The sequence below is a fragment of the Dipteris shenzhenensis genome, chromosome 12 (genome assembly GCF_047967505.1).
Source record: "Dipteris shenzhenensis isolate YYH24624 ecotype China chromosome 12, Dip_SZ_1.0, whole genome shotgun sequence".
Lineage (NCBI taxonomy): Eukaryota > Viridiplantae > Streptophyta > Polypodiopsida > Gleicheniales > Dipteridaceae > Dipteris > Dipteris shenzhenensis.
The window spans coordinates 8,418,219-8,439,087 of record NC_141607.1 but is presented as its reverse complement, the minus strand read 5'-3'; the positions used below and the strand labels follow the sequence as shown (position 1 = coordinate 8,439,087).

The following is a 20,869-nucleotide window of genomic DNA, read 5'->3' as shown; positions in this document are numbered from 1 at the left end:
CTTCTTTTTCATTCATTTCTATATGTGTTTGAGTATTGTACATAGCCAGGGTAAAGGCACAGTGACCTTTAACCCCCACAGGCACATCTAGTTCTGACATTCCCAGATAGGATTGCCAAAAATGCTGGTTACGAATTGCTATGAATCATTTCATTTGGACATGCGTATAGGTTGCCCACACTTTGTGATCCACAAAGGTAGTATACCTATTTCCAAATGACCTCATAGAAACATTTTCTCATCGTAAGATGGATTCATTGTGCTCTGAGCAGGTCCGGGTGCGTGAGTGTCTCATGAGAGTCGGTGTAGTGCTTTTACATATAGGGATGTTGTAGAGTAGTAGAGATTGCCATGTTCTTGTGAGCTCCAACAAGGTCAGTCGACCCGAGGAGACAATCATGGCAGTTTTGATAGAATGAGTCGTCTTTGCTAAGTGTCTTCTCTAATCATGCATCAGATGCTCTAAGTGATTTGTGGATCTGGAGATGCAAACATCATAGAGCAAGAATTACAAGAAGTTGCGACCTTGTTAAGGAACCTCTAAAAAAGAAACAACAACAAATAAAAACTCGAGCAATCAAAATGGTTCTACAGATTCAGATGAGCTATGATAGAGCAGAAGATTTATCCAAGACAGCATCATGTATCATAAAACATTAACTCTCAGAAATTAATGAGCAAAGCTGGAAACATAATCTCACAAAGGATCACATGCTATAAAATCTCTCTTCAGTAACATTATAAAAGCTCAAAATGACCAACCAATACCCGCAATTATGCAGCATTGTCATTAATCAGGCCAGAAAGTGTCCTTACAGCTCATATATTTCCCATGCAGACTCCAACTATGAGGTCGAACCATAGCATAAGTAAGAAGTAAACTGTTGAATCCAGGTTATGACATCCCTAATCCAAGGTTTGTTCAACGTGTGCCCAATTCAATAACTTTACTTTCCTAATTCAAATTCACCATCTTCCATTATACAACAAAATCTCCCCGCACTTGTTAGACTGCAAGATCTTTTCTACGTTCCTGAAGTTCACAAAGGCATCCATGAGAAATTAACAAAGACTTCAATTTGTGCAGACTAACATACCCTATCTGTTTGTAATGAGAGCTTGCCTTCCAAATTTTTCATCATTAGATGGGGTGGAATTGAAAATCTGTACAGGTTTTCGAAAAGATCAGTAATGAGCCTTGGAAAAAAAAGAAAGGCTCTAACAATTAATAAAACACACATAATAACCTGTTTCTAATGTCTGATTCTCTGCGTCCAAGTCTGGGTGTGTCCACTGTCAGAACAATTGCTTTGTAGTCAGATTTCTCTGCTCGATGGACCAGTTCCTCAGCTACCTTTCTATCTCTGTACACCTGTACAACAGACACAAAGACTTATTTTGCAGACAGCAATTTGCAAAGGCAAGGATTTGTATTTAGACATTATCCACAAGGTAACAACCGGGGAGGAAGAGAGCGCTGCATCTGGAATGGATTCTGAATTATTGGCAATCAGTCAAATCCTACACATGGTAGCTTCGCACCACTGGCTTTTTTTTTTTTTGCAAAAAGAGACTTCTATTAAGTATTAAAGAAAAACCGTTAGAGCAAGCTCCATACGGGATACATCATGCAATGCACGAAAAACTCAAGAGCCAAAAAGAAAGGATTGAGGCTGATAGTGCCATCTCAATCCGGTAGAAACCTCCGAGAAAAAAGGAGAACCCCTCCAAACTCGAAGAAATATAGTCCTTCTAGAAGAGGCTGCCCATGAAGGGCCCTGCATGCTAGCCCACATGGCTATCAAAGTGTGAACCGTGTCAGTCCAAATACCCGTGAACACCTGTAATGGGTGTATCTGGGTGCCATCCAAGGTCTCAGTACATCTGGCTCTCCAAATGTGCCAAGAGGAAATGCTAGCCAAAATCTCCCAAGAGGTGTCCACTGAAACATGAGAAGCTCTGAAGGGAGTAAGTCGTACATCCTGCAGAGAGCAAAGCTCTATCACCTGCCGGCGGACCGAGAGTGCCCAAGAAGAAGGCTCACCCTCATAAAACACCTGGGGCCCGGTAAGAGACAACCATGCGACCGAGCCCCAAGTCATGAAGAAAGGGGAAGTGTGAAAGATGCTGAGTATCCGAGCAACCCCTTTCCAAACAGTCCTCGCCTGACTGCAATCCCAGAGGCAATGTCGCACTAACTCCTCTGCACAATGACATCGAGGACAAGTGGGATCAGCTCCAAATCGTGATCTCCACAGGTTCACTGCAATCCCTCCATGAATAGAAAGCCAAAAGAAAAGAGTGATCTTTCTATTTCTGAGGGATTTCCAGAGCCTCCTCCAGAAATTTCTACGCAAATCTGCAGTGATGAAGAAGCTTTCCCAATGGGGGGCTCTGGAGGGAATCCAACCCCTACTGTTCAGTTGAAACCTCTTGGCATTACCAACCGTGAAACGAAAGAAGGGAATCCCCCTCTCTCGGTGCCCATGATCTATCCATTCCCACTCTCCTGGGTCCCACTGCAAGCACCTGATAGGTGCACCTCCATATAACCACAACCTGAGAGCAACTTACCTGACTGGAGCAATCTCTGATATCCAGTTTGTGTTCCTGAAGAAAAAGAATGTCTAGGGGACCACCTGAAACACCTGGATGGAGCTGATTCCTGATCAGCTGTCTGCGACAGCGATGAGGAATGCTGCCCAATCCCTGTATATTCCAACTGGCTATCCTCATCGGCGGGAGGAAGTGGGTTGGAATACCTTACCTGACCTGGTGGCGAAAATAGAAGCCTCTACCGGAGCAGACCTCCGGCCATACACACGAGGTCCGAGGGGAGGAAAGTCCACAGGTGAGAGAGAGAAGGATCTCTCAATAGGGATGCCGATAACTGGCTCTCCAAAAGTAGAGGGTACAAAATCATCATTTGGGAGGCTAGAGAGGTCCTCCAAAGCGGAAAATGAGTTCCGCTGAGCCAGTCCTGGGGAGGGGGTACAAAGGATTCCTATCGAAGCAGGAAGAAAATGTAAAACTCCCTTCCCTCTTTCCAAAGAGGGAGGCACCTGTACTAGATCCTGATCAAAAAGTGGTGCAGACGAGGTGCCAAAAACCTGCGCTGCTGAGGAAGGTACAGGCTGATCCAAGGGTGGAGTCGAACAAGGCTCCTGGCGCGGGGTGCCGAAGGGACTCGAGTAGCCCTAGGAGAGGGGGGAGCCCGTGTCTGAGGCCGTGTCTATGGAGCGGTAAGTCCTGCTCCAGCTCTCTGTCGTAAGCTAGTACGAGCTGGTTGCTTTGTGGGCCTCTTTTTCTTCTTTGGGCAATCTCTGGCGAAGTGCCCCGAGGATCTGCAAATCCTGCACTGGTCCTGCCGACCTGCAATCTCAAGTCTCTGGCGGAAGAAAGACCCATCGGGTCGCTGTAGCATGATGTGGTCATCTGAAATATTGGGGTCCTAAACAATGACCCTAACCCTGGGTACCCCGTCCATCCTGACCGCCTCAGCAGCTGAAGAGGGCTCGCCAGGGAGAGGGGGGATCTCTGCCACCACACCAAACCTCTCGCCAATAACTGAAAGAAGCCGGTGATAAACTGAGGGAAGACCAGGGAACCTGATGAAAACAGAAACTCCCTGCTTGTCCTCTTCAACTGGGTCAAATCCCAGTTGAAAAGGTAACAAAAAGATCCTCCTGTAGCCTAGAAGTAGAAACCCGGCCTGTAGCAGGTCTCTCGTAACGTCCGCGGAATCTAGGCACACCTGAAAGAAACCCCGTCCCAACAAACGAACATCCTTGAGGTGGGGGGCGAGGTCCTGCGGAAGTGCCGACAGCATCCAATCTCTAGCTTGTGACCTGGAGGGGTGTGAGCCATGAATGCGTGCGAAGAGAGTCGTGGAACACTCATGTTCGAAATCCTTTTGCAACTGCTGTAGCTCGTCTTTTATAAAAGTGACAGTTCTCGCGGCCAGTGTGAGCAGAGACAAATTGACTGAATGGGAACCCATTCGTCAATCGAGGTGTGTTGGCCGATTCAAACACGAAAAATAACACCACTGGCTTTTCAACCAAGTGCAATGACCAATTCTGTGAATCCGTGTTTCCTCTCGTACTAAGTTAAATTACTATCGTGGCACCGCTCATCAAATTACTAAGTTAAATTACTATTGTGGCACCACTCATCAATAGGGTAAAACTAACCTCTCTCACGACGGCCTAAACCCAGCTCGGGGTGAAGCCTTTAGACATTATCCACAGGGGTGAAGCATATGATTCTTGAGCTGAAATGCAGGGCAGCGAGGCTAATTGAAAGACATAACTGGATGTTCCAGCAAGCTTTACTACTAGCTTCTTCTCATAATTTATGCCTATTCAGGCAAGCCTTTGATAATTGAAATTAGAGTGTGGAACCTCAAATGCTGCTGCACAAGAACCCTATCCATTGGGAGAGCTTGTACTGCAGCTTGCAGAAGAGAATAGATACCATGCCACCATGGCAATTAGCTTATGCTAGGCCTCATTCCTTTACAAGGCTTACATGAAAACTTAGATCCTCAAAAGCACTAATACATGCTAGTGAAGGTCCCTATTCAAGCTCCCAATCCTATAAGGAAACCAAGGGTGTGTCATCATGATAAATGAAACCCTTCACACAAAGACAAAGACAAAGACCTGCAACTCTACATCTTGCTTCCTCTTTTACAGGCCCTATCAGCTGTCCTCCCATCACTAGGCTAAAGCATGTTACTAGGTGTTCCAAGACATGATGCTATGTAGAAAAGGGCTAGGGGACAGATTAGAAAGAAAAAGAAAGAAATTTTATTAGTGTCTTCGGAAGACCGATGGGTCTATGAGACTGAAAGAAAACCTGATACAAATCACAGGAAGGGTGGAGCTACCAAAACGAGCATCATCACCCATGCTGAATCCTAAGTCTGATCATACATAATCAAATACATCTAGGTATGACAATGAAAAGAAAAAAGACTGGAGCGGAACAGAATCCTCCATATGTCATGTCGCCCTGGCTAGTGCATAGCCGGTGATGGGACACTGGCATCCGTCAAGGGGTCCCGTGCGTCTCGGTCTCCTAGAGGAGGCTCGATGCAAGACTAGAGCCACCGTGACTCCCGTGGGATGTATCCCGCATCCAAACAATGACGGGAGGTCCCCCAGAGTGATTTGTGTGTCCCCTCGATGTCTCGTGTGTCGTGCTACGATCGTGGGGTGGGGGTCTTTGTCACATCTGCGGCTAGAGACTAGACGATCAATGTCACTCAATGGGAAGAACTCTGTGATCCTCCTTTGAGAGGTGTCTGATGGTGTGGCCAAGCCCCGTCGCCTGAGTAAGTACTCTCTGTGTCGGACTTCCTCGTGAATGAAGGCCGCGAGGCATCTCTGATCTGGGCAGGCAAGGAATCTGGAAAGGAGCCCGGAGTCGCCGTCTCTGAAGAGACAGTGGTAGCGACCTCGGATCTCGTAGTACACACTGGGCACCTGAAAATAAAATGCTCCTCCGACTCAACTCTTGATAGTCGCACAATATGCATATGCAATGCTCCCTAGGAATCCCCTCTGCTCTGCCGCTCTCTATGCGGAGGCGGTGTGATGATATTCGAAACTTTCCGATGGAGATCCATAGTGAGTGGGGCATATGAAGCTCAGTGTACCTTGGTGGTGTGATGAATCCCTCCTCCGAAATACGAAGACAGTAATCTCTGTAGAAACTCAGCTTCATTGGAAGCTCCCTCGGCTCCAACTTGGTCCTAAAGGTGTGTAGCTGCAAGAGATCCTCTCGAATGAACTGGTTGGTGTGTGGCCCGATCGGGATGGTGGGCGGGAGTACCGGAGGGGCATCTAAACTGTACTGAAAAGGAGGTATCCTATCGATGTGAAACCTTAGTCTCACAAACCATCTGTGAGTCCGTGCAGACTAGCATCGCTTGTCTCCCTCTATTGCCAACCTCATGGAGGAATCGAGAGCCAACCATGGCAACCTCTGTCTCCCTGATGTGCAGTCCCCATATGATCTAACCCGGTGTAGATATGTGATGATCTGAAAGGCTACATCTAGCTGGAGTGGAGAAGCACCAAACTCGGCCTGAATGATGTGATGTGGTACAGATGGTTTCCCCCGGATCATCCCTGAGAGCATGAGGATCTGCAGGCGCTCCATCCGTGTCCTCTCTATCTCTGACATGTCAGGTCCCCAACAAGGGCTGCCATACATACCGGCTGGTCGGACCAAGGAGTCGAAGAGAAGAGTCTTGGTCCGGGGGTCCTGAAAGTAGGAGTGGAAGCACTATCTCTCTAGCTGAGCCAGTGAGGTGTATCCCTTACTCAGTCTGGCCTGCATCGCTGGTCTCATTGTGAAGATCAAACCGGAGAAGAAGACCCCTAAGTAAGTGTATGAGGATACGATCTCAACTAGTGACCTACCGAAAGTAAACTGCTTCCGTTGCATGTTTGCTCGAGAGGTGTTAAAGATCATAACCTTGGTCTTGCCAAGGTTGACCTCTAAATCATGGGATAAACAAAAAGCCTGCAGTCCATCTAGGTGTCGCTGGAGCCCCTCGGGTGTGAACGACAAGAGTGCCACGTCATCTGCATAAAGAAGAATCCTGATGATGATCCCAGCAAGTGAGCAACCGGTCCCTCCGAAAGCCCCTATGAAAGTCTCAAGCTCATCGATGTAGAGGCCAAACAAGGTTGGTGATAAGGGACAACCCTGTTTAACCCCTATGGTACTCAAGGTCTCATCTGTCCAACCTGCGCCTGTCCGAACTCGACCTGAGACTCTCATAAAGTGCCATGACTGCCCAAATGATCTCCTAATTAAATCCCAGTGTCTGTAGGCGTGTGATGAGACGAGATCGGGGTACTATGTCAAAGGCTTTGCGGAAATCCACAAAGCAGCAATATACCCTCTCCTTCTGTAATCTGGCCTTCTCAATGACACTCTTGAGTGTGAGTATGTGATCGATAGTCCCATGGTCTCACCTGAAACCGGCCTGACCCTCTGCTCTGAGCCCTCTCATCTCTACGAACAGGCTGACCGACGCATCCAATAGTGCTGCATAGATCTTGGACATCACATGTCCAATCATGATAGTCATGTAGTTACTCTGGTCCATATGATCCCCTGCCTTGTGGATAGGGGTGATGGTGTTGAGTGTCCAAGTGCGGGGGAAGCCAAGGCAAACAGCGTCATTGAATAGCTTTGCTAGGATCGAGGCTAACGTGTCGATCCCATATGCGATAAACTCAGTATATAGCCCCTCGTGATTCTTAGCTCGGCCATTGTGCAGTTTCAATGTCGCGTCCTTGACTCCCCCTCTGGTGAACAACGTGCAAGTGGTGGGGTGGGGTGTGTGTATGAGATCTGGAGTAGGCTGGTGTGGGACATCATAAAGATGGCATGCATACGTGTGCCAAACTCTCGTGTCGGTGAGAAGTGATGGAGACCTACGCTCAAGGAATCTCCGCAAAAAATCCTTAAGAGTTGTTGTTGTACAAGATGTTCAACAGCTCCTCCTCATTTCGACGAAGAAATGCCTGCTTCTTCCGACATACGAGACGTGGGTACTTGCGTACCGTGTCTGGTGTGTTCGAGAGGTGACATCTGGTTTCAAGTCGCAGTTGTCGGCAATAAGCCTTGCACTCCGCATCATACCAGTTGTTGCAAGGTACAAAACCAAGAGGTGGTGGTCTAGTGGACCATGTGGTGTGGGGAAAGATTTGGAGGGCAGCCTCGTGGAGTGTGCAACTAATCAGGACAGCACGGTCCTCTATGAGTGGTATGTGATCAATATAGGTTAGGAGTCTGTTTAGGCGTCCAGAGTAGGCAAGGGAGAGGCTGTGATCAAAGTGTATGTTGTGGTAGGTGTCGTGCTTCCTATGTGGTGTGTGGTGTGGCTAAGCGTGGGGTGGCGATAGTGAAGAATAGGTATGTGTGATCAGCTCCTGGAGGGAGTGGTGCTACGGTGAAGTCAGTGATACATGAGGTGAAGGCAGGGGATCCCATGATATAATCTACTACACTAGTGTCCCCCCGTATGGGAAGCAAGTAAAACCACCTGAAGAGGGCCATAGTTCAAGCCCGTTGTAGATGATGAGATCATGCATCCTGCCCAGATCAAGAAGCGCGTGTCCATATGGTGTGTAACAGGCCCGTCTCGGTCCGATGAGAAAGGGGGATTGAGGATAGTAATGGAGAGAGAGAGAGAGAGAGAAGAGAGAGAGAGAGAGAGAGAGAGAGACAGATATTAACGTCCATGGAAGGCCTCGCGGGCCTATGGGACAAAGTGCAAAACACACCAAAAGGGAAACAAACTCATACAAGCCACAAAGGGTTGGAGCAAAGGGCGCACCAAGGCCCTTGCTGAGTACCATGCTGAAATAGAAGCTCAATAGCTCAAGTAAAATCAAGTACAAAATGTTGTAGGATCGCTTAAGAGAGAGAGAGTGCAGGTAGCAAAAGAGTCGATGATAAACGCCTTAGCCGTCACGTCAAAGTTGGATAAACCAAAAACAAAGGAGTACAAGGTACAAGTACCTAGACCTAGGACTAAGTGTCCTAGGGTCACATAGGACTAAGTGTCCTATGTGGCCTAAAAGACACTAACACTATAAGTGTCTCTATTTATGCCTACAAGGCACATACCATGGCCTATAGGGCATCACTAGAACCACCAGAGGATGGCCTACAAACCCCCCTCCATGGGATGGGCTGAAGTACTCTGGAAACGTCTCAGAATACCTGGTATTTTCTGGTCATGGTGGCACATGTTCATCCAAAAGGATATAGCCAACTATGAATGTACAAGGGATGTCAGATCATGTAGCAAAGGAAACCAAGTGTAAAGCTTGTCGAAAGACTTCGAACTTGGGACGAGGAAGTGCCTTTGTAAACATATCTGCTATGTTGTCCTCTGTGGGAAGATAGGACAACTCTATGTCTCCTGCTGACAACCGCTCCCGAACATAACGATAGTGAACTTCAATATGCTTGGTACGCGCATGAAACACTCGATTACGCACAATGGCCAAAGCACTCTGGTTGTCAGTGTAGACAATAGTGGAGGATGTCTGGCAAATACCAAGTAACTGTCGAAGCCAAACACACTCTACTGTAGTGATGAAAGCTGCCCTGTACTCAGCCTCACAGCTAGATGTGGCAATTGTTGGTTGCTTCTTGCTGAGCCAAGAGATACATGAATTGCCAAGCAAAAAACAAATTGCCAGTATGTGACACTATAGTGTCGGAACATCCTACCCAGTCACTATCTGTGAAGCATGCATGGTAAGTGAACCCTGATCACCATAGAAGAGGGCTAAATTCTGAGTGCCTCTGAGATATCTGAAGACTCTCTTCACTGCCTGCCAATGCTGTGAACTGGGCATGTGCATGAATCTGCTGAGCTGAGATACTAATTACTACCATTAGATGTGTCATTGCCATTGCAGCCCATCATCATTGGCAAGTGCACCAACTTGACATCAAGACTGCTTTTCTTCATGGGGATCTGCAGGAAAGTCTATGTCACACAACCTCCTGGCTTTGAGGTTGTTAATTCTGAAAATAAGGTATGCCGGCTTAGAAAAGCCCTTTATGGTTTGAAGCAGGCACCCAGGGCATGGTATGCCAAAATTCATGCACACTTACTATCCCTTGGTTTTCAGAATAGTCCCTCAGAACCCACTCTTTATGTCCGCGGGAGTGGATCTGATTTTTTAGTGCTGATTTTATATGTGGATGATATGCTCATCACGGGCCCAGATACTCAGCAAATTGCAGCTTTCAAGGCTGATTTGCAGCAGATTTTTGACATGTCAGACATGGGACAGCTCCATTATTATTTGGGCATTCAGTTTGCTCATGTTGAGGGGGGTATCATGATGTCTCAGTCCAAGTATATTGGACAGCTCCTTGATCGTTTTCAGTTTGAGGATTGCAAGCCAATCTCTACTCCAGTGGACCCTGGCTTCAAATTCTCAGCTCATGATGGGAGCCCACCATGTGATATCACTCTTTATCAACAAGCTGTTGGATGCCTTATTTATTTATGTCACACCAGACCTGACTTACAGTATGAGAACTTGCCTTTGCTGTCTATTGATAGTTCTTTCTTCAATGACTGCATCATGAGTAGTAGGATCATTTTGTGCTGGAAGAGAAACCTGCAAATCAGCATGAGGTTGTGGCTGATTATTGCTTAGTGGAGGGCCTGCAGGAGGCTCATGTTGCTGGTCAAAATCCTCTTGTGATGATGGCAAAGGTAACCAAGATTCAAAGGCATCAAACATGTCAACATCTGGCTTTGCTTTGCAGTCCACAAGAGGAGAAGCTGAATGTTCAGCAAAGATTACATCTCTACTAACAATAATCTTCCCAGTATGTGGTTCATATGACCGATACCCTCTGCTCTCCTGGCTGTAACCAATAAATATGCATTTGATTGCCTTGTCATCAAGCTTATGTCTCAGCTGAGATGGTACATGAACATATGCAAGAGACCCAAAAACTCTCATGTGTGAAAGTGAAGGCTTCCTGCCTTTCCATGCTTCATAAGGTGTAACAGTCTTCAATGCCCGTGTAGGTGATCTATTCAGCACATGGTTGGCACACATCACTGCATCAAGCCAAAATTTATTGGGCAAAGACTTAGCCTTAAGCATGCATCTTGGCATCTCCATTGTGGACCTGTTTTTCCTTTCAGAAACAGGATTCTGCTGAGGAGTGTAAGGAGTAGTACATGAGTGAATAATGCCCCGTGAAGACAGAAATGCATCAAACTACTTTGACATATACTCTCCCCCCCTATCTGTGTTGAGGGTGACAAGCTTGCATCCTGATTCATTCTCAACCATATTCAGCCATCTCTGAAAGCATAAGAAAACTTCAAAGGATATATCTAGCAATATCTTGTGAAATCATCAATGAGAGTCATGAAATATTGTAACCCCCAATGGCATTTGTCCTCATTGGGCCACAGACATCACTGTGCACTAGCTGCAATTTCCTTTGTGAGAGTTTTGGACAATTCTTTTGAAAAGGAAATCGATGCATCTTACCCAAAAGACAACCCTCACACACATGTTTGGAAACTGTGTGAGTCTGAGGTACATCATTTGCCATTTGCTGTGAATGTAGCTTTGCAAGAGCTCTATAATTGAGATGGCCCATTCTCTCATGCCAAAGATGAGTTTCAGCAAGCTGTGAATCTGAAATAGCCAATGCTTCAATAGAAAGTGCAGCTGAATGATGATCAAGGTGATAAAGCCCTTTTTGCAAAGTGCCAGTGAGAACTATGGCATTGTCATCACAAAGATCATAAACTAGGCATCTATAGCCATCAAAAACAACTCTGAAACCTGAAGTGGCAATTACTGAAATTGAAATCAAGTTGACTTCAATTCCAAGTACAAAAAGAACATTTGTCAAAGTGACAGGATGGCTTGAAATGGATGTGAGCTGCACATTTCCAACTCCTTTTACAGCATATGAAGCATTATTAGCACATGTAACAGTCCCCCCTCGAGGTGCATCATCTAAAGAATGAAACAACTGTCTGCAAGATGTGACATGCTTGGAAGCACCACTATCAAAGTCCCAGGACTGAGCATCATTAGCAGTAAAGAATGCATCAGCTTTGGAGGGATCAAATGAGCAATGGACAGCCCATGGCCAATCATCCTGAAGAGCATGTGCATGTGAAGCATCTTCTGGCTCATGGGATTCAATAGCATGTGAGGCATTAACTGTCAATCCTACTTTCTTTTTCTCCAAAGCAATGCGCTTCCTGCATTCCGAAATGTCATGTCCAGGCTTGCGACAATAGTTGCATCTTTTCTTCTTTGACTTATCTGCTGTATTTTTAGATGCATGGGAGAAATTGCAGCTGCTATGCACAGAATTTGGCTTGCCCATAGGCTTGGAAGCCTTGCCTCTTCCTATCTGCTGTGAAGCAAATGCATGATCAGGAATAATGGCTTGTCTATTAGCTCTACTTTGCTCTTCCTGCAAAAGCAAAGTCACTAGCTGATCAAAAGAATAGTGGCCTGGATTACCCATGGCCACTAATCGAAGGGTTGTAGCAAACCCTTGATATGTATCTGGCAGTCCATTCAATGTGGTACTGACAAGCTGTGAATTTGGCACCACCTCATCAATGTTGGCAAGCTGTTCCACGAGGTCCTTGACCTTTGTCAGGTATGCATCCATAGAGCCACCTTCATTCATACTGACTTCCTGTAATTGCCTTCTCAAATATGCAACACGAGCTTCATTGCGAATCTGATAGAGAGAAGTCAATTTATCCCAAGCATCCTTTGCTGTCCTGCAAGACCGGATGTGTGAAAAATGATTCTCTTGCATGATAAAGCAATACATGAATGTGCATTTGCATCTCTTGCATCCCATCTTGACTGTTCTTGAGTTGGAAGAGCAGCAGCATGAGTGCTAGAGGAAGAGGCATCAAGAGGAGTACCCCCTGCAGAAGGACCAGCAGTAGAGGCAACCACTGTAGCATTGGCTGGCCTCAGATCAGCCCCAGAAACAATATTCCATAAATGCTTTGCAACAAGAATATGTTTCATGAAATAAGACCACATCGGATAGTTGGTGCCATCCAACTTATCATCTTCACGAAGAACTTTAAATAAATCTTGATTGTTCCCAGCCATAGCAAATGTGATACCCTGAAAAAGACCTGAAAACCCAAAAGCCTCAAGGCTATCACTACAAAAAGCTGGCTGTCCATAAATGACAGCAAATATCAATTTTTGGAAGGATTTCAGTTGTCAACCTTGTCAAAGGTATGGTATTGACAGGTTGAAGGTCAAGATTGTCAAAAGCCCAAATCCCGGAGCAAACACAACTGTACGGATGCCAGTACAATAACAGGTACTATGTCTGTACGGAAGGAGTACGTTGCTTGTACGGAACAATGTACAATAGCTGTACGGAATTGAGTACGACGGCTGTACAGTAGCCTGGTACGAAGCAAGTACGAAATATGCACGATGTACAGATCAGGTACGACAAAAGTGCCTAGGTGCAGTGTATGGAATGCATGTACATTGATGTACGGGCGGCATAGGTACAGAGATGTACGGCGACGTACGTCATGTGTGTAGGCTGTACGACGGCGCATGTACCACGCAGTACGGCTGTACGTTGATAGTACGAAAATACACGAAACAGGTACGGAGCTGTACCGTACGACTGTACGAAGCTGAAGGGTCAGTGAAGCTGAAGGGAGCTTATACGAGTCCGGGTGCAGCAGATAAATCTTAAAACATTGCTCTGATACCACTGTAGGATCGCTTAGGAGAGAGAGAGTACAGGTAGCAAAAGAGTCGATGATAAACGCCTTAGCCGTCACGTCAAAGTTGGATAAACAAAAACAAAGGAGTACAAGGTACAAGTACCTAGACCTAGGACTAAGTGTCCTAGGTGTCACATAGGACTAAGTGTCCTAGGTGGCCTAAAAGACACTAACTTTTTTTTGTGGGAAGAAATCTTTTATTGCTGTAAAATAATTACATTCATAGTTACTTCGAAAGTGGAGTAACTACTACTCAACTGAAGATCTCAGTATAAGCTGTATATACATCCTGATCAATCAAACGAGTCTGAACGCAATCATAGAATGATTGCTGCAGAGATCGTTTGAAAAAAACAAAAGATGAAAATAGGGGATCACCAAAGACTCTATGATTTCTGTCCATCCATAAAGTCCACAGTACCCAGTAGCGTACCCATACAAAAAATAAGTCAAAACCCTGTCTAGCTGGATGAAAACCAGACAACCAGAAAAACCTGCCAAAAGTAACAGTAGGAAATCTCGCTCGAAGCCTTTGTCAGATGAGAGCGATGAAGTCACAAGTGTGTGGACAAAACCAAAAGATGTGAAGCACAGATTCAGTATAGTGTAGGCATCTGTGGCAAACAGCCGGAGCAATATGTCTATGTGCGAGTAACTGGCCAGATGGAAAACTGCCAAGAAGGACTCGCCAAAGGAAAAGCTGTTGCCGAAGAGGGACTTTATAATGCCAAAGGAGACGCAGTCGTTTTCTCCACCACTTTAGTGGGCGATCCATATGCCAAACAGTATTTGCTCTATCACAAATCCAAGGCAAAAATAATAACACTTTATACAGAAATGACACTGTGATATGTGAGAGCTTCAAAGCTCGGGCTGAAGAGAAAGAAGAATGTAAAATCCAATCCTCAAGCCTATTCTGAAGTTCCAAACGAGGTACCGGCAAGAACGGTTGAAGCATTGCTGAAATCCTATGCCATAAAGGACGATAATGAGCTCCCAAACCGTATTTGCTAGCAGCCATAGAAAAGGATAAAAGAGTGTCATCATCCTGAAGTACATCCGCCACAGAAGAAATGCCTTTGAAAGAGAGAAAATAAAAACGTCTAGGTTCTTGTATGGCCAAAGAAGGGTGGAATACTTTAGACCAATAAATATTCTCAGCCCTCAAAGAATTTCCCGACAAAGAATCCCGGCCATTCCATTCCAAGTGGGATAAAATATGTTTAAAATCAAGAAGCAGACGAGAGATAAAAGGGCAGCCTCTGCTCTTGCCTTGGATAGAGCTAAATAGGAAATCCCACTGAGTAGGCTGCCAATGCCCAAAGGCAAAAGTATGAATATGTAATAAAAGAGAGCGGATCATGAAAGCCCAAGGCTGATCTCCTTGCATAAACTGCAACATCATTTTCCCTCTGTGAGCAAGTAAATGCATTTGAATATTGAGAATGTTTAGACCCCTGTGCATCTTTGGAGAATAGAGACGATGCATAGAGAGTAATATGAGACTTTTCTTGCCATTTTCTGAACACCAGAAAATTTCCATGATAGCTGACATAAAGGAAACCACATCTGCCTTAGTGAACATAATCAGAGGCAGATAAAATTGTATGTATGCTATCAAAATGGATTGTGTTATTCGCAAACCAACATGTAATGGCCAAGTTGCAAGCTTCCAATATTCAAGTTTTGCCCTCAACTTTATGAGCACCCAATCAATTTGTTGAGAACGGGTGAGTCCCCAACCTAGAGGATAGCCAAGATGTCGAATCGATTGAGAAGCGGGAACAATTTCCCCAGGCCACAAAAGACTATGCCATTCATGAGCATGCAACGGCAACAATTTTGATTTCTGAAAATTGACCCGAAGACCAGCAGCCAATCCATATGTAGAAAGAGCCTGCATAATCATGGACAGATCACTCCGAGTATTTTTTGGGGTATAGAAAGAATCATCAGCATATGCTTGAGCGATCATGCTATGACTGCCAGGAATCTCCAAACCGTGCAACTGGTCAGTGTCCAAAAGGTGGTCCAGATATTGAAGCATTGGATGAGTGGCTATGGCAAAAAGTAAAGCACTTAGGGGACATCCTTGCCTAACAGAACAACCAAGAGTCCACGTTGTAGAAATATCCCCTGAAAGTATGCATGCAGCTTTACTATCTTGATATAGCCAAGTGATAACTTGCTGCATTTTTGTGCCAAATCCCAATGCCTGCATAGTCGATGAAATAAAATCCCACTTAACAATATCAAAGGCTTTGGAAATATCAACTTGCAATAGCAAAACATCCTGCTGCGTGTATTTGGCATATTCAATTCCAACATAGGCATTAGCAATGTTGTCTGTGATATGCCTACGCGGAACAAAACCATATTGCGCAGGATGCAACCCATCATGTAAAAACCCCTTTAGCCAATCGACAATCATTTTGGTAGTAACTTTGTAAATGACTAGCATAAGGGTGATAGGTCTCCAGTCAACCAAAGATTCACAAATTTGCTTTTTTGTAAGGAGTTTAACAAGACCTCTCTTCCATGTGTCTAGCATTTTCTGATTTTGCCAAGCAGCGTTCACCATATGCAACAACGTATGCTTCAAAAGAGGCCAATATTCTAGAAAAAACTCAACTGTAAGACCATCCCATCTTGGAGATTTCCATCTACCACAGGATTTGATTGCATCTGACAATTCCCTCTCAGTAAAAGGTTCCTCCAATTCCAAAGCTTGAGTAGTGGAAATAATAGAAGAAACATGCTGTAACAGTAAATTTCGTGCAACCAAACCTGCTGCGAGGGAGGAACTGTAGAACTAAACTGCTGAGAGAAATGATGCACACAAACAAAAGCAAGCTATAGTCCATGAACCATCAGGCATAAGCACCCTGCAAATTTCTGTTTTTAATCTCCTCTGATGCAAGCTTTTGAAAAATTGTTTGGAAGAGCAGCCTTTATCTGTAAAGGCTCTTTGTCTTGCTCTAGTCTCCCATTTAGCCAGTTTCCTTTGATCATTGAGTTTAAGACAATGTCTAGCTTGGCATAGTGTTGTTTGCTCATGCAGGGACAACGAACGAAGATGGCTGAGTTCATTGAGGTCCTAACAAGTGAATTTGGCCTAAGCAATAGTTTCCCTCAGAGTCTTCATGTAAGACTTGCCATAACCTCTAATCACAACTTGCATTTTGGAAACAAAAGAATCCCATGCATTATCAATATCAATATGGCTGTGAGAAGACAGAGAATGAGATGCTTCAGTAACCATGGCCTTGAAAGCAGCATGTTGCAAATAGCTATTGTTCACGATCAGATGTTGCCTTTGTGGCAATCTATCATCTAGCATATCATGAAAGGATAACCTCAACCATAGAGGTGCATGATCTGAATGCACAAAGGCATAGTCAATCCACATTTTGCATGTAACATCACCATTTTGTTGCGGAGCTACACTATACCATCGATCCAGACGTGCCTGATAAGAAGAAAGGGCATTATGTTGAAAGGTGTATCCGGGTGACAAAGGCTGCAATTCCTTCCAAAGGTCAACCAAATCAAGATGCATCAGTAATTGAGACCATGCATGCCTTTCAGGGTTTAACAAATGAGTATGTCTGGAGGTATTGTCACCCTGTTGTGGAGCATTATTGAAATCCCCACATATAAAGCATGATATCTCCATGGATATTGTTGCATGGTATCCCAAATTGCAGTTCTTTCTCGAGAGGATTGAGGTGCATAGACAGAAGCAAATTCAAACACCTCTCCTTGAATGATGCATTGAAGAATAAGCCATCTGCCTTTATTGTCATTTAAAGCAATAACTGGCTGAAGCTCATGTTTGATCAGAAAGACTACCCCTGAGAAAGAGTGCTCCCCAGCATAGAAAATATCATAGCCACAGTAGTGACCTGTCTTTCCTGCATAGACATGTTGGTTGTGTTCTTGTAATGCCACTATGTCAGGCTGAAATCTATTGATATACAGCCACACAGATTTCCATTTCCTACTGTCACACATCCCCTGGACATTGAGTGTAAAACATTTGATATGAGCAGTCATATTTACAGATATTTATAGTAAAATAACAGCTATGTACAACAGCAAACTTCATGATGTCAGCCTTGCATTTCTATCTCAAGGTCAAGGCCTCTTCCCTGAGAAGAAATATCCACCTGAGGAGTAGACAGCAAAGCAGCAACCTCTTCTTCAGGGAAGAGTGTTCTGCTAGCTGTCACTGCAGCCCATGTGATCCCAATTCCAGTATTGACCTCTGGGGTGTTTCCACTAGAAGACGCACCATTCCAAGTGTGAGGGGGTGAAAGTCTTCGAGCAGAAATAACTTTTCTTGGACTTTGCCATCCATTAATTGGAGGTTTCTGTCCTTTTGTTGAGGGTTGAATATTAGGACCTAGGTGAATATGAAGAAACATTCCCATTTGAAACCACTGGAGCTTTGTCTTTATCCTGAGTTCCAAAAAACTGTCTACTACCTTTGTTTTTATTTGCAATGGAGGTAGGAGCATCTTTAGTAGGCATTTGAACAGGCAAAGTAGCAGGAGGCATTTTATGCTGATTCATTGGACACTGTGAAGCCATGTGTCAAAATTTTTAGCAGTCAAACCAAGCCCCTGCAAATAGTCCCCATTTCAGTTTATAAAAAGCACTTCCCATGTCTACATTGTTTACCGTGACTGAATAAGAGTCTGGTGTGGGATTATCAATATTCCAGAGAATGCAAAATTGATTCGAGTTGCCATTAGGCCGTGGTGGGCAGACCACTTTGCCTAAAGTTGCTGCAATTTTACGCAAGAGTGAAGCCATGCATTGCAGGAAGTCTACAACTTCAACCCAGACCGGACATCTGTGTCGGATCAAAGCCTGAAAATCCCTTGTGGAAGACCATGGCAATACGTGCACCATTTGCTGCCCAAAAAAGAGGGACGAATGTTCCAAAAGCATTTGTCTGTGTATCTCATCCACCATAATGATCTCAAAAAAACCCCTGGCTGCATAGTGTACCTTGCGAACAAACGAGCCAGCCAGTGTGCGAGTCAACTAGTTGCCTATCTCTGCAGTAGGTGGCATCCGGCCTAGAAAAAATAAAATGACTACATTTTTTGCTTATTCTCTAACTGGATCCACAATTTCATCCACTTCAACCATGAGGCCAACCGATGGAACCGAGTCTTTCCACTCTTTTCTTGTGTCTGCAAATCCTTCATGCATGACATCAAGACCAGTTGTGCCTCAAGAGAATCATGTACCAGGTCATGCTGACCCTCACCCTGCTTCTGCTTCTTGCAATCAACTGAACGATCCTTTTGAAAAGTTTTTTCATAGGAATATTCAGCCATAGCTTTGTAAAAAAGTGGAACCCGCAGTGGTACTTAGACCTCGACCCTCTGCTCATGGCCTTGGGATCCTGGAGGTTGTGGTTATACGGAGGTGCACCTATCAGGTGCTTGCAGTGGGACCCAGGAGAGTGGGAATGGATAAATCATGGGCACCGAGAGAGGGGGATTCCCTTCTTTCGTTTCACGGTTGGTAATGCCAGGAGGTTTCAGCTGAACAGTAGGGGTTGGATTCCCTCCAAAGCCCCCCATTGGGAAAGCTTCTTCATCACCGCAGACTTGCGTAGAAATTTCTGGAGGAGGCTCTGGAAATCCCTCAGAAATAGAAAGATCACTCTTTTCTTTTGGTTTTCTATTCATGGAGGGATTGCAGTGAACCTGTGGAGATCACGATTTGGGGCTGATCCCACTTGTCCTCGATGCCATTCTGCAGGAGTCAGTGCGACATTGCCTTTGGGACTGCAGTCAGGCGAGGACTGTTTGGAAAGGGGTTGCTCGGATACTCAGCATCTTTCACACTTCCCCTTTCTTCATGACTTGGGGCTCGGTCGCATGGTTATCTCTTACCGGGCCCCAGGTGTTTTATAAGGGTGAGCCTTCTTCTTGGGCACTCTCGGTCCGCCGGCAGGTGATAGAGCCCTGCTCTCTACAGGATGTACCACTTACTCCCTTCACAGCTTCTCATGTTTCAGTGGACACCTCTTGGGAGATTTTGGCTAGCATTTCCTCTTGGCACATTTGGAGAGCCAGATGTACTGAGGACTTGGATGGCACCCAGATACACCCATTACAGGTGTTCACGGGTATTTGGTCTGACACGGTTCACACTTTGATAGCCATATGGGCTAGCATGCAGGGCCCTTCACGGGCAGCCTCTTCTAGAAGGACTATATTTCTTCGAGTTTGGAGAGGTTCTCCCTTTTTTTCGGAGGTTTCTACCAGATTGAGATGGCACTATCAGCCTCAATCCTTTCTTTTTGGCTCTTGAGCTTTTCGTGCATTGCATGATGTATCCCATATGGAGCTTGCTCTAACGGTTTTTCTTTAATACTTAATAGAAGTCTCTTTTTGCAAAAAAAAAAAAAAAAAAAGTGGAACCCAGAAAGGAGGTACCTGTAAAGTGATAGTGGAGAAAAAAACCAGTCCGAGAAAAGAAAAGGACTGTATTTGTAAGGAGAAAGAGGGGAAAGAGAGATGTAGAGGTCGAGAGAAGATAAAAACAGTTTTATAGAGGAAAAGGAGAGAAAAAACCAGTAAAAATTCCCAGCTGAACTATATTTCAGAGAAAAAGGGAAGATTTTGGCGATGGGAAAGGTGCACCGGACCCAGGGACCCAAGAGGAGAGAAATGGGAGCAAAAAGCCTTCAAAATCAGTGTATAGATGTAGTCCGCAAGCAAATCCCTGTATGAAATCGATCCAGGAGCCGGAGATGAACTGGTAGCAGCAAACTGTAGCAGGCGAAACAGTCCGTACAGGCCATACACCGGTACGGAATCTGTATGGGGGCTCTGGCAGGCTGTACGGCAGGTAGTAGCTGCTCCAAAACACCGTGTTTTGAGCTCTGATACAGCATAACAGGAAGCTGAGGCTCACGGGCTGGTTGGGGGAGGGTCTAGAGCTGTTGCGGAAGGCTGTCTCCTCTCTCCTCACTCTGCACACAGACACACACACACACCGAGACACGCTTGCTCTCTCTCTCTCTCTCTCTCTCTCTCTCTCTCTCTCACACACACACACACACACTCCCTAAAAGACACTAACATAAGTGTCTCTATTTATGCCTACAAGGCACATACCATGGCCTATAGGGCATCACTAGAACCACCAGAGGATGGCCTATAAATGTATCATGTGCTATCTAAGGTAGGCTAAGACTGGAGCTAGAACTCATAATCCAAAACTCGGCACTGTGGTAGATCGTCTGAGCAGTGAAAATGTCTCGGATCTGAAAGTGTTGGGCTATCTCATGTTGTGGTGGCAGAGGGGGACATGGTCTGCTCGATCTCTGAACCCGCTGAGCTATGTTCAGAGTGATCCCTCGTCTCGGGCGGCCTCCTCTGAGGAAAGCTGTAATAGGTCTGAGCTCAATAGAGGGTGCTATGGTCGCTCTCCATGTCGCGAGTGGTCTCTGCACCCCTCTCTCAAAAGTCCAGACTACCCACATATCGGCTAGCTCCTCCTCCTTCATCCCATTGTGTC

At 45.3% G+C, this 20,869-nt stretch overlaps 1 protein-coding gene across 2 annotated transcripts in view; it reads right to left on the bottom strand.

Annotated features, from left to right (window-relative positions):
* The window catches only part of LOC147895767 (glycolate oxidase 2-like), a 117,544-nt gene that overhangs the window by 52,669 nt on the left and 44,006 nt on the right, over positions 1 to 20,869 (bottom strand). For both annotated transcript variants that reach the window (XM_087382165.1, XM_087382166.1), the window contains 2 exons: positions 1,248 to 1,372; positions 1,098 to 1,164 (listed from right to left, as the gene is read on the bottom strand). In XM_087382165.1, the coding sequence (XP_087238291.1) occupies positions 1,098 to 1,164; positions 1,248 to 1,372 (192 nt within the window). The remainder of the gene's footprint in view (positions 1 to 1,097; positions 1,165 to 1,247; positions 1,373 to 20,869) is intronic.